Source organism: Ochotona princeps, chromosome 17 (genome assembly GCF_030435755.1).
Source record: "Ochotona princeps isolate mOchPri1 chromosome 17, mOchPri1.hap1, whole genome shotgun sequence".
Classification (NCBI taxonomy): Eukaryota; Metazoa; Chordata; class Mammalia; order Lagomorpha; family Ochotonidae; genus Ochotona; species Ochotona princeps.
Genome location: NC_080848.1, coordinates 35,549,136 through 35,560,682, shown reverse-complemented (window position 1 = coordinate 35,560,682; position 11,547 = coordinate 35,549,136). Strand labels below are relative to the sequence as shown.

The 11,547-nt window shown below is 56.2% G+C and overlaps 2 protein-coding genes across 4 annotated transcripts; one reads left to right on the top strand and one right to left on the bottom strand.

Moving 5' to 3' along the window:
* Window positions 1-373: 373 nt before the first annotated feature.
* TNFAIP1 (TNF alpha induced protein 1) lies at window positions 374-6,515 on the bottom strand. Its single transcript, XM_004593903.2, has 7 exons — window positions 6,455-6,515; window positions 3,602-3,920; window positions 2,966-3,135; window positions 2,489-2,578; window positions 2,363-2,415; window positions 1,476-1,671; window positions 374-1,091 (listed from the first exon to the last, which is right to left on the bottom strand). Exons 2-7 carry the CDS (start codon window positions 3,804-3,806, stop codon window positions 855-857), a joined length of 951 nt encoding a protein of 316 aa, XP_004593960.1. The 5' UTR covers window positions 3,807-3,920; window positions 6,455-6,515; the 3' UTR covers window positions 374-854.
* A 222-nt stretch (window positions 6,516-6,737) lies between these two features.
* On the top strand, window positions 6,738-11,539 carry IFT20 (intraflagellar transport 20). Of its 3 annotated transcripts, XM_004593901.4 has the most exons (5): window positions 6,738-6,846; window positions 8,775-8,903; window positions 10,381-10,466; window positions 10,784-10,887; window positions 11,220-11,539. In XM_004593901.4, the coding sequence occupies exons 2-5, from the start codon at window positions 8,777-8,779 to the stop codon at window positions 11,299-11,301; spliced, it is 399 nt and encodes a 132-aa protein (XP_004593958.1). In that variant the 5' UTR covers window positions 6,738-6,846; window positions 8,775-8,776; the 3' UTR covers window positions 11,302-11,539. The 3 variants fall into 3 exon arrangements, with proteins under 3 accessions (XP_004593958.1, XP_058531523.1, XP_058531524.1); XM_058675540.1 differs by lacking the exon at window positions 6,738-6,846 and having other exon boundaries at window positions 8,772-8,903; XM_058675541.1 differs by lacking the exon at window positions 6,738-6,846 and having other exon boundaries at window positions 10,381-10,470.
* The last annotated feature ends 8 nt before the right edge of the window (window positions 11,540-11,547 follow it).

The following is an 11,547-nucleotide window of genomic DNA, read 5'->3' as shown; positions in this document are numbered from 1 at the left end:
GACAAGGGCTGTTGGTCCTTAGCCGACAGGCTTGCAAGCCAGCACCCACATGCTTCAGGCCTTCCTGCTGTCCCTGGGATGGCACTTGGCTTTACCCTGTGAGGACAGCATGTCCTGGAGCTGATGGCACCCAAGGGTGAGAGAATCACAAACAGCAAGCAGGAGTGACTGTTACAGGCATGTCACAGGGCAGCTGTGACCACAGGGTCCAGCCATGTGTCTGGGCCAGGCTGGCCAAGCCACAGCCACTCAAATCTGCTTTATTGCCTCTGAATGCCCTCCCCTAGGCAGGCTGTGCAGGGAAGAAGAGATCAGGACAGAATGTCACTCTCCTGAATAACAGTACAAAGTGCTTCAGAGACAGAGCCCAAAGGCTCTGTCTTATTTGGGGTCTTGGCACCCTGGAAGGTCACAGATGCCCAGTCCTTGGCTGCTAGATTTAGAATTAGGCATTTCCTAGTTTTTTTTAAAAACCAAACTCATCAAGCCTGTGTTTAGATGCCTTAGGGAAAAAGGAGCCCCCCCTTCTGTTAGGAAAACGGGGCCCCCACAGCACCAGAAGCTGCCTGTCCCCTGGCATGACCCCACTCCCTAGAGTCCTGCAACAGAGGAAAGGGGTACTCAGTGGGGCGCCGAGTGCTATGTCCTTAGCAGGCGGGGGGCAGGGTGTCCTTCCCAGAGTAGAAGTGGGGCAGGAAGACGCACGTGTTTAAAGTCCTCAGGGAAGAGGGCTAAGAGAGTCCCTCTGACCTCCCAGGCAGGGCCTGTCGTGGGTGCTGGAGCAGACCCAGCCAGCAGCAGTATGGCAGTGGGGTTCCCCAGAATGGGAGTGCCCTGATTCCCCAAGGTGCTTGTCAGTCACGATGGTTTGATTGGTGGCTGAGCTGTCGGTCATCATAAGTGCTATAGCGTTTGACGTGGATGCGGCGCACCCGGTCCCGCAGTTCAAAGGTCTCCTCGTCTTCACTCGGGGAAGCCTGGCTGCGGCTGCGGCTGGTGGCCTCCAGCAGGGAGTTGTCAGGGACTCGGGGGGTCTCGTAGAGTAGGACGTTGAGTGTCTCTTCATATATTCGAGCCTCTGGGAACTCCACCTAGGGTGAAGTGGTAAGAAAACAGAGGACTGGCCTTGTGCTGGCTCCAGAAGGTCTCCCAACACTCAGGAGACAGGCGCTGTCTCGGGAGTGAGGGCAGGTCTCTAAGAGAACTTTCCCACAGCCCACCCTAATCTACCAGAGGGGCTGGTGTGCATGCAGGGTGGGTCTAGAACTTCCCGTAACCTGCAGGGTTAGCTGGTCAAAAGCCTCTGCTCCTTGGCCGTCAAGAACCCATGGTTCCCATTCTCTCCTCCCCACCACCACGGGGTCTTAGGGAAAGAGCTGATGCAGGGCCCCTTGGCTGCATGCGGTGGAAGACTCAGCTGACAGCACTGGCTGTGTCCGACCACCCCCACTGCCAGGCCGAGGGAGGCCCCACACCTTGGTCTGTTTCTTCTCTGTGGCGTACACGATGGAGGTGCAGCAAACCTCTGCCAGCTTGCGGCCCTGACCGTAGAAGGACCAACAGCAGATCTCGTCACCAATGACGTCCTTGATGAAGAGCACGCGGCCGTTGAAGCGCAGAGAGAGCTTGTCAAACAGCTCGATGTTTTTCAGCAGGTGGTCATCAGAGTTGCTGAAAAACCCAGGAGGGCCGGCAGGCCTGAGAGTGAGGTTTCAGCCGGGGGCAGGGGCAGGGGCAGGGGGAGTTGCTGGGCATGCTGGGCCCTTCCCACGCTCCCTTGTCAAGCTCAAATGAGCCATGTCAGGGTGTAGGAGGGCAAGAAGGGTCACAAGGCACCCTCTGGATTTGAGGGCTTGTGAGGAAGGGGAATGGAGCTGCTCTTGAGATAAAGCAGAACTGAGAGAAGTTTCCTGTCCTTAAGCCCAGAAGGAAAGTGACACCCAGCTATTTCAGTGGCAGGTGGTCATTCCTTGCTGGGGTGGCGCTGGCACATGTGTGTCCACAAGACTCAGCCTGCAACCACCTGGATATACCTAACTGGGCTGTTCAGGACAAGGGAACAAGGGACAGTGAGCCTGGGGAAAGGTCCAAAGGCTGCAGGAAGCTTAGGAGGCGCTAAGCTTCCCAGCCCCACTCTTCCACCTTGTGCCAAGGTGGGGCTTATGTCACCCTGGCCATGGCCCAGCAGGGCCTGGTTGCAGGTGCCTCCTCTGTTCTCTGTTCCTGGCTCTCCCACTTCCTTCAACAGGTGCTGAGAATTCCCAGCCCACAGTCAGTGCTAGGATTGCAGGCGGCACCCCAGGTGCCTTTAGCGACTTCTGTATCCCTGCTCCAGGCTCCGCAGCACAGACGCCAGGCCTACCTGGTGTAGGAGTACTTGTTGTTGCTTCTGTTGTACAGCAGCTTCACCACGGGCTGCAAGGGAAGGGGGAGTGAGGCCTGGCCAGGTGCCTGGCACCCCTGCCGGCCACCCTCGGGGTCTCATTACCTTGGTGGATGACTCAATGAGCCTCTCCTCCTCCTTCAGAGATGTGATGACGGGGATGTTACACACAGGCTCGTAGGAGTCCTTCTTGTCCTGGGTGAGGGACACACAGAGTGCAGAGCTTGTCAGTTGGAGCCGGGTCCTCCTGCAACCCCTCTGCCATAGCCACCCCTGGCTGGGTGAGGGGCATCAGACTAACATCACGAGGCCCACGGGAGATAGAAGCTGCCAGGCAGTAAGCAAGCCCATTTCCAGAAAGCCTGAAGTCCAGCTATCCAGGTAAGGATAACAGGAAGCCAGGCCTGTTGGCATGGCAGAGTGTGAGTCCCTGGGCCCAGGCAGCACTCGCCTTGCCACATGTAACCAGTTTTGGACTCATCAGCTGTTTCTGCCACGCAGGTCACTGGGAGCTGGACCCTTGTGTCCCCGAGGGAGCGGTGCGGCCCGGGCTCAGCCACCGCCTCCACCTCTGCCACGTACCTGCAGGGCTGTCTGGCACATGTTCACTAGCCCCTGAATGAGGTAATATTTTGCTTCAGCCATCAGTTCCTTGATTTCTTGCCGGTTCTGAGGGAGGGTGATGGTGTCATCGCGGAGGTAATTCAAAATGGTGCCGAAGTGCTTCCCACATCGATCTATGAGGATCCAGCCTAGGGATGCAAATGCCCCCAAGATCACCACTGGCCTCCAGGGACCTCCAGACAGGCACAGGCCACCCGGCAGGCTGGAGGCCAGCAGTGAGGAGGGGAACGTGGAGCTCAGGGTGCTCAAGTCCCTCCTTCCCCCTCCCTGAGTTCAACAGCTGGCACAGCATCCAGCAGAGGGAGGCCCACAGAGGCCTCCACCAGCTACCCAGAAGCCACTGCTCCCTGGCCATTCCCTGTAGTTACTGGGGAGCATCTGCAGGAATGTCTAGTCCTATTTTAAATATTTAAAAGGGATGGATCTTCTCCCCGAACAGTCACCATTCTACAAATAATTTCCAAGAACTCAGAAGCCTTACCGAAGACTCCAAGTGAAAAGGAGAAGCGAGTCTAGTTCTATATGTGCCAGGCTTTTAGATTGAGTCCCACCCCGGTGCCATCTCCCCAGGCCTGGCCCTGCCCTGCAACTCACCTTCTTTGTCGGTCAGCACCTCCATGCGTCCACTGAACATGGCCTTGAGCATGGTGTCGTGCCGGGTGAGCGCCCGCACAGTGGTGTAGTGCAGGGAGCCGCCCACGTTGAGCTGCACATACTTGTTGCCCAGCCCTCCTCCCTTGAAGCTGCTTAGCTTGGGCTTGGCCCCGGAGGCTGGGCACAGACAGGTGTCCCCCGACATCTCCCGCTGCAGGTAGATCACCACACGGCAGGAGGTGGGCTTGGAAGGCTCCGCCGTGGTGGACGTGGTCACAGGTAAGCAGCCAGTGGAGGCCTGAGCCTCATACTCTCCGTCCTGGGAGCAGGAGACAGGTGAGGACATGGAGGTTAGAACAGAGGCCTCAATCAAGGAGGGGACAACAGCAGGGCCCTGACCACACTGCTCTCCCTGGCACAGCCTTACCGTGAGGACATGGGTGGACTTTCCTGCTGTGCTTTACGGCTCCAGGGCGCTCCCCACCGCATCCCTCCGGGCTCTCTGGGCCTGAGGGACACCCCCGCCCCGGATCTACCAGGCAGATTCCATTTATTCTCTTCTCAAGACGCCCAGGCTCCTCAGCCAGCCCGAGAGTTCTCCAGGAGCAGAGGCACCAGGTGCAAGTGTGGTCTGGGCCTGCGCTCACTGCGGGAAGTAACAGCAACTTCAGGCTGGGGCCCTTGGCAGGAGTTACCTGGTCCCAGTGGGCTTTCTGACCAACCTTTTTCTTGGCAACAGCCATGCCTCAAGCTCCTAAAATTGCTGCCATTGGCCAGGGCCGGAGGCCAGATAACTACAGGATGGCTGTTTTCACTTCTTTTTCCTAAGTGGAAGTCTAGCCCTGTCCCTTCCTCTCTACCTTTCCAAAAAGAAGATAAAAAACTGACAAAAAAACCAAACAACAGAACATCTGATGACACATCTAAATGCACTTCAGGGCCTGGTGCAGTAGCCTAGTGGCTAAAGTCCTTGCCCCATAATGTGCCAGGATCCCATATGGGTGCCAGTTCTAATATCAGCAGCCCCGCTTCCCATCCAGCTCCCTGCTTGTGGCCTGGGAAAGCAGTCGAGGACAGCCCAGAGCCTTGGGACCCTGCACCCGTGTGGGAGAGCTGGAAGATGTTCTGAGCTCCTGGCTTCAGACTGGCTCGGCTCTAGCCATTGCAGTCACTTGGGGAGTGAATCAACCGACAGAAGCTCTTTCTGTCTCTCCTTTTCTCTGTAAATCTGCCTTTCCAATAGGGAAAGATAAATCTTTTCAGAAAACAAAGACAGACACAGTGATGTGTGGATGAGAACACTGACAGGAGCGCAGGGAGGGAGGAGCACGGGCAGACCGCCCCTGTGGTTCAGCTTCTACATGATGTTTCTGACTTCTAGGAAACAAATCACTCAACTTCATTTACTAAAAAACCTCACAGCTAACATTCAGGGCATGTTTACTACGTGCCAGGAACGACTCTAGTCATTTAAAGTCTATTGGCTCATTTAATTCATTCAGCAGTGAAACTACCGAGTGCCAACTCTGAAGCAGGAAGAAACCATGAAAAGCACGGTCTTTGCTTTCAAGCAGTTCAAAGCAGCATCTCGATGTAGCAAGAATCTAAAAAGGAGGGTAAGGGTTGGCATTGAGGTGGGGTCCATGTAAGGCCAAGGAAGGAATTAGGGGGTCTGGGTTTGATACTAGCTATAACACAGACCAGGGGTCCCCTGGAAGGTTCTAAGCAGGCGAGTGAGATCACCTGACCTATCTATTCTGAAAAGACACCTCCGGCTGCCGCAGAGACGGACAGGGAGGGTGCGGATGAGACGGGAGGACCCAGGGGGCAGTGGATGATGGGGGGCTGGACTCCGCAGAAATCCAGGCCCAACGGCAGCAGAATCGTCTCACTCCACGCACCCACTGTGCACCTGCCATTCCTGTCACCTGGGCACAGCCCCCAGGCGGGCGCCGTCTCCCCGTTCCCTGCCCCACTCCCCAGTGTCTGACACGGTGTCCTGCACTTTCACCTGCAGCTCAACGGGTGTAATTCACACCAAAAATGTTTTCTTAATGAGATATTCTCTGTACCTTTTGAAATCAAGGTTAGTGTTAGCCTGCAACTTGTCCCTGCAGCTTTAGGTGGGTGCTTGGGAAGAGGGTCCCCAAGGGACCAGCGCGGGTCAGAGGGTATGTGTGAAGTCATGACCCGGACATCAGGGATGTGGTAGGGTCCAGAGGAGACCTCGCCAGGAGTCTGCCCAGACCCTGCCCTCTGCCACCGACTCCACACCCACCAGCTGTCCCTCGACACGTGGTGAATACGGTTCACATGTTTCCCCGGACCAAAGAAAGCACGCATGCATTTTTGCCACAGCAAAGGCACCGAAATGCCAAGGTTTGCCAGGACAGGAAATCGGACCCACAGCTAATCTCTTCCTGCAAAGCTCCCGCTGACGTCAGCTCAGATTCCATTCAGACCAATGGGTTCCCGGAATCCCGCAGCAGGTGACGCCCCAGAAAGCAATTCCTGCGCCGATGAAGTTTCCACTCGGCTCTCTTCCTTCCGGACTCAGCGAATGGGCTCTGGGGATGCGTGGAACTAGGGGCGGGTCCGTTCCCCACGCAGCAAGGCTAAGCAGAACAAAGGGCCCACAACCGCCGCGGGGGAAGGGGCTGGGTTCTAAAGGAAGCGGGACCTGGAAATCCGCCACACGCAAGGGCCGCGGGGCGGGAGGGCACGGCGAGCTCCCCTCGCCCGAGAGGCGGGTCCCGGGGAATGCGGCCGCGCAGCCTGCCCACCAGCCGGCGCCCAGCTCTCCGTCTCCCCGGAGACGTGCCACCCCCTTCCCCAGCAGGACCCGGTTCTCACCGTCCCTGGGGGCGCTTCTCCCAGCCTGGGGGCGAGCGCACTCCGTCCGGTCCCCGACCTGTGGCTGCCTGCCCGCCAGCGATCCGCAGCTGTGAGCTCACATCCTGCGCGGGCCGACTCCTCCCGGGGCAGCGGGCCGGCCCCTCCGGGGCAGGAGCCCGAAACTACACATCCCGGCATGCACAGGGTGCGGAGGCAGGAGTTGGGTAAGAGCGCGGCCACTTCCGGTAACCCTTGCCGGCGCAAAGGCCTCTGGGTCTTGTAGGCAATCATGCTCCCCTCGCGCCTCTGTGGTGCCCGGAAGTGACGTCGCGCACACAGGTCCGGTATCCGTGGCAGCGGCCGCGGTCGGCGTCGGCCCGGGGCGCAGTGCACGGCGGCCAGGAGGGCAGGTAGGCCGTGGGTGGCTCCCCTCTCCCGGGGTGCTGCGCTCCGTTAGGCCTGGCGCTGGCGGTGTCGTTGTGGGGGTTCACTCGGGCCAGGCCGGCGCGTCGCCTCGTGGCCCCGCGGCCCCCAGCCCGGCCCCTCCGGGCCCCGAGTTGGTAAACCGCTGCTGCAGCCTGCCGGTCGGCCGCGCCAGGGCCGTGGGTTCGCGCCCAGCGCCAGGCCTGACAGCTGCTTGAGAGGCGGCTCCCGCTGCTCGCGGCCCTGACGGCCTCAGGCATGAACACAAACAGATGTCCGTGTACCTGCCCTTTTGTTCCTCTGATATATATATTCTTAAGATTTATTTTTATTGGAAAGGCAGATATATAGAGAGGAGGACGGACACAGAGGAAGATTTTCCGTCCGCTGGTTCACTCACCGTGCGAGACAACCAAGGCTGGAGCTGAGCATTTGGAGAGTGAACCAGAAGCATGGGAGGTGTCTCTCCATTTGTCTCTTTATAAAAACAAAGTTTCTGAAAGAAGACGCTGGCTTCCTTCAGGGTGTTCTAGTGAGCCCAGAGGCTTGGGGTGTGCAGATGGCCCCTGGTTGGCCCCCTGCGGCTGGTTAATCAGGTGTGCAGCTCTAATCCTCTAGTCAGAGGTTCTGGCGACCTCTCCGCTGACCACTGCGCCTCCCATGGGACACCTCGGGATGGCTACTCCCAGCGTCACCCCCTTTCAGGGCAGGTAGAAGGGAGACAGGGAGGCTTAAGGGAGGGCAGCACGGAGGGTTGGGGTGGCCGTAGGGCCACTGTTCTAGCCTTCCAGTTTTAAACAGGGTCAGTGCTGTAATTAAGCCAGCATGAGGGTGGACTTTCCTCTTGAGCCATGAATGCAGGGTGCCCAGGAGGGAAGGCATCTTTGGTGATTCTCTGCTATGTGTGAAAAAAACCAACCCAGCCTGTCGCTTGCCCGTGAAGCTCGGTGGCCTGGTCTGGCTGCAGTCTCCCCTTTCCTCTCCTCCAGGCAGCCTGGGCCTGTCGGGCTTGCTGTGCTCTCTGCTTGGAACGCCTGGCCCCGGCTCTCTCCCTGGTATGTTCCTGCTGACACTCCACTCATTCCTTTTTGTATTTTCTGTTAGAAAAAGTTCAGCCCAACTTTGGTTCCCAATTCAGGCAAGTATATAGTATTTCATAGTGCACCTTTTGCTAGCATTCTCCTAATTTAAAAACTTTTTAACCCCAATTGTCTAGAAAAGATTCATTTTTTCACTGGCTTGTTTACTATAAGGCTGGTCTAGGCCATCTTCCCCAGCCTTCCCAGGCACATCAGCAGGGAGTTGGACGGGAAATGGAGCAGGCGGGATTTGAACCAGTGTTGCAGTATGGGATGCTAGCGCTGTGGACAGTAGCTCAGCTTCCTGTGCCACAAAGCTGACCTCCACTCTAATTTATAATTCATATTTCTTGCTTCATTTGTTCTTGTGTGTTTTCATTCAGTGTCTTTGAAAAGCCTGTGTCCTCTGGAACACAGCTGGGGACATGTAAATAGGGCTGTCACTCCGTCCCCATCTCTCTTGTGATATTTCTGTAAAGCACCTAAGTCGGTACCTATGCTCAGTTCATGTGTGTGTCCTCCAGGGCAGGCACCATGTTGCAGTCAGCTCTCTACCCCCAGCATCTAGCGATGTGGGCACGTAGTAGGCATTCGAGGTGCGTGTTGAGTGGACGATGCCCGTGACAAGCACCTGGACTTTATTCTTTCCTGACCCTTGCTCCTGCGACACGCTTCCTACCGACTGCCACTGTCACGCTTGCAGGCAGAGCTTCTCTAGGGCCTTGGAAGGGAAGCAGGTGAGGCCAGGCGGTGTGGGCTAAGGGAGAGGTGAGCCTGTGGATTGCTGGGCTCCATGGCACTGACAGCTGGCGGGTCTGAGACTGGTTTCTTTGCAGCTATGGCCAAGGATGTCCTGGGGGAGGCGGGGCTGCACTTCGACGAGCTCAACAAGCTGCGTGTGTTGGACCCGGAGGTTATGCAGCAGACCACAGAGCTCAAGGAGGAGTGCAAGGACTTTGTGGGCAGTGAGTAGCAGCGCCCGAGCCCGGGTGGCACACCTGTCTTCCCGCCTTCTCGTGCCAAGTCCCCCATGTCTGTCAAACCAGCTCGGGATGGGAGGGTGTTTCTGAGAAAGAGGGAGAATTGTTCCATCTGCTGGTGAACTCCCCAAAGGACCAGGCCAAAGCCAGGAGCCTAGAACTCCCTTCAAGTTTTCCGCATGGCTGGCAGGGTTCAAGCTTTTGGGCCCTCTTCTGTTCCGTTGTGTTATCAGGGAGCTGGATGAGAAATGCAGCAGCCAGGACTTGAAGCAACGCCAGAATGGAATACCACATCACAGGTGGTGACTAAACCCACTGTACAAGGCCGACCCCCTTATTTAAAGAAAATTTTAGCTGCAGGCCAGCATTGTGGCCTAGTGAGTAAAGCTGCCACTGTGGTAACAGCATCTCATGCGGGCACTGGTTCAAGTCCTGGCTATCTCACTTCTGATCCACTTCCCTGTTAATGTGCCTGAGGAAAGCAGTGGAAGATGGCCCAAGTGCTTGAGCCCCTGCACCCATATGGGAGACCTGGAAGAAGCTCTTAGCTTCAGACTAGCCCAGCCCCAGCCATTGCAACCAGCTTCCAACGAAGATTATGTGTGTATGTCTTCGAAATACATAAAAATTTGAAAGGTAAAGCAAAAGAAAGAGGAAGAGATCTTCCACTACTTTTTACTCCTGGAACAGTTGCAATGGCCAGGTCAGAGACAGGCCAAAGCTAGGAACGTGGAACTCCTAGGTCTCCCACGAGAGTGGCAGGGTGGGTCCCCATGCACCTGGGCTAAGCAGCAGCCCGGGAGGGTATTTCTAGATACACCGTTTTTTGAGGTTGTCTCCCCACCCCCCAACCCCCTGGAAACCATCAAGCAGAATCATGCATGGCTTGGTGGTAGCAAATGGAATTATCCTCATGGTTTTCACCTGCAGCTGTTAGAGGCTGTAACTGCAGTCTAGAAGCAGCCCACTGACCAAGTCCTGCTTGGCTTGGAATCTCCAGGAATCTTGTGTCCAGGCCGCCATGCCACCAGGGCCACAGATCTACGCCCTTTGGGGACCCCGTGAGCTGGAATGCTTGGCTGGCAGCAGCTGGCTTGGGTTCTAGTACGAGTCTTCGTTCATGCTGTTCCACTCCACTGAGGGAAGTAAACTGGAGATTCAGTCTCTGGGCAATCTTCTGAAATCTGTGCTCTCCCCACGGCCAGACCGGAGGCGCTGTGCTGTCCTGAGGTCTTGCTACAGCAGCCCTGTGCGGTCACGTGCAGGGAGGCAGGAGAGGGGCGTCCACTAGAGGCCCGGTGCCTTTGTAGCCCGAGATGACAACTGGCTGGTTCAGTGGGCACTCAGGATCTAAGTGTGACCTAGCTGGTAGGCTCCAAACTGTCCTTTAGTCCCAGAAACGCTGAGGGGAAATGGTGATGCTGAGGAAAGGAAACATTTTATTTTTTGTTCTTTCTTCAAGAGATTGGCCAGTTTCAGAAAATAGTTGGTGGTCTAATTGAGCTGGTGGACCAACTTGCAAAGGAAGCTGAAAATGAGAAGATGAAGGTAGGTGAGCACGCCTCCATCCCCGCTGCCCCCGCTCTCCCCCGGCTCCTTGGGAAACAACTTGATGGCTCGTTTCTGGTCCAGGTGACCCACTGAACTGACACCACCAGCAGGCTCTGTCATTTCTTTTTCTTCATGTTAGTGCTCTAGTCAATTTCCTGTAAATGAAGGCTGAGGAAGCGCACCAGCAGGCAGGCCACGGGGTGCTGTGTGCCTCTCCCCCAAAGCTGTGGGGTTCCACTTTCCCTTTTCTCTCCCTCCTGCTGTGTCCCAGCTCCCCAAGGGCCTGCCCTGTTGATGCTGTTTGCTCCTCCTAGGCCATTGGCTCTCGGAACTTGCTCAAATCTATAGCAAAACAACGAGAAGCCCAGCAGCAGCAACTCCAGGCTCTCATAGCAGAGAAGAAGATGCAGCTGGAGAGGTGAGAAGCCGCGCTGCACATCCGTTCTTCACCCAGACGCCACAGCTCCTGTGGTCACCCACCCGTCCTGCTCACTGCTGCTGTTTTCCCAAAAACAGCATCTCACTTGTCATTCGCTAGGAAGGTTACTAGACCGCGTCACAGCCAACAGCCTTTCAGCTCAGAGTGGGAAGCTGAGGCGGTAGGGCTGGCTGGTGGCTGGGGCCAGGTGGGATGGCTTTCTTAGGCTTAGGGTTTGCTTGTGGGGGCTTGTCCCTAGTTAACTTTCCTAGGACCCACTGCATGTCCCATGTCTTGCTCCTCGCTGAGTGCTTCTGTCGCTGTCGTTTCAGGTATCGTGTTGAATACGAAGCTTTGTGTAAAGTAGAAGCAGAACAAAATGAATTTATCGACCAATTTATTTTTCAGAAATGAACTGAAGATTTCCCTTTTGTAGGACAAAGGTAGAAAGAAAAAAGTCCCCTAAACAAAAAAAAAAAAACCTCCTCTGTCCCATTAGAGTGACTGGACCAGGTCCCGGGAGCCAGTAGCCCCACAGGCATGTGTTCACAATCCCGTGTCTTCGCCCCTGCCATCCACCTGAACTGAGCAGGCCACACACCTTGACTCTTGTAAACTCAGCTTTGGAAAGCAATAAATTATTTTCATGTGGTTTGAGTT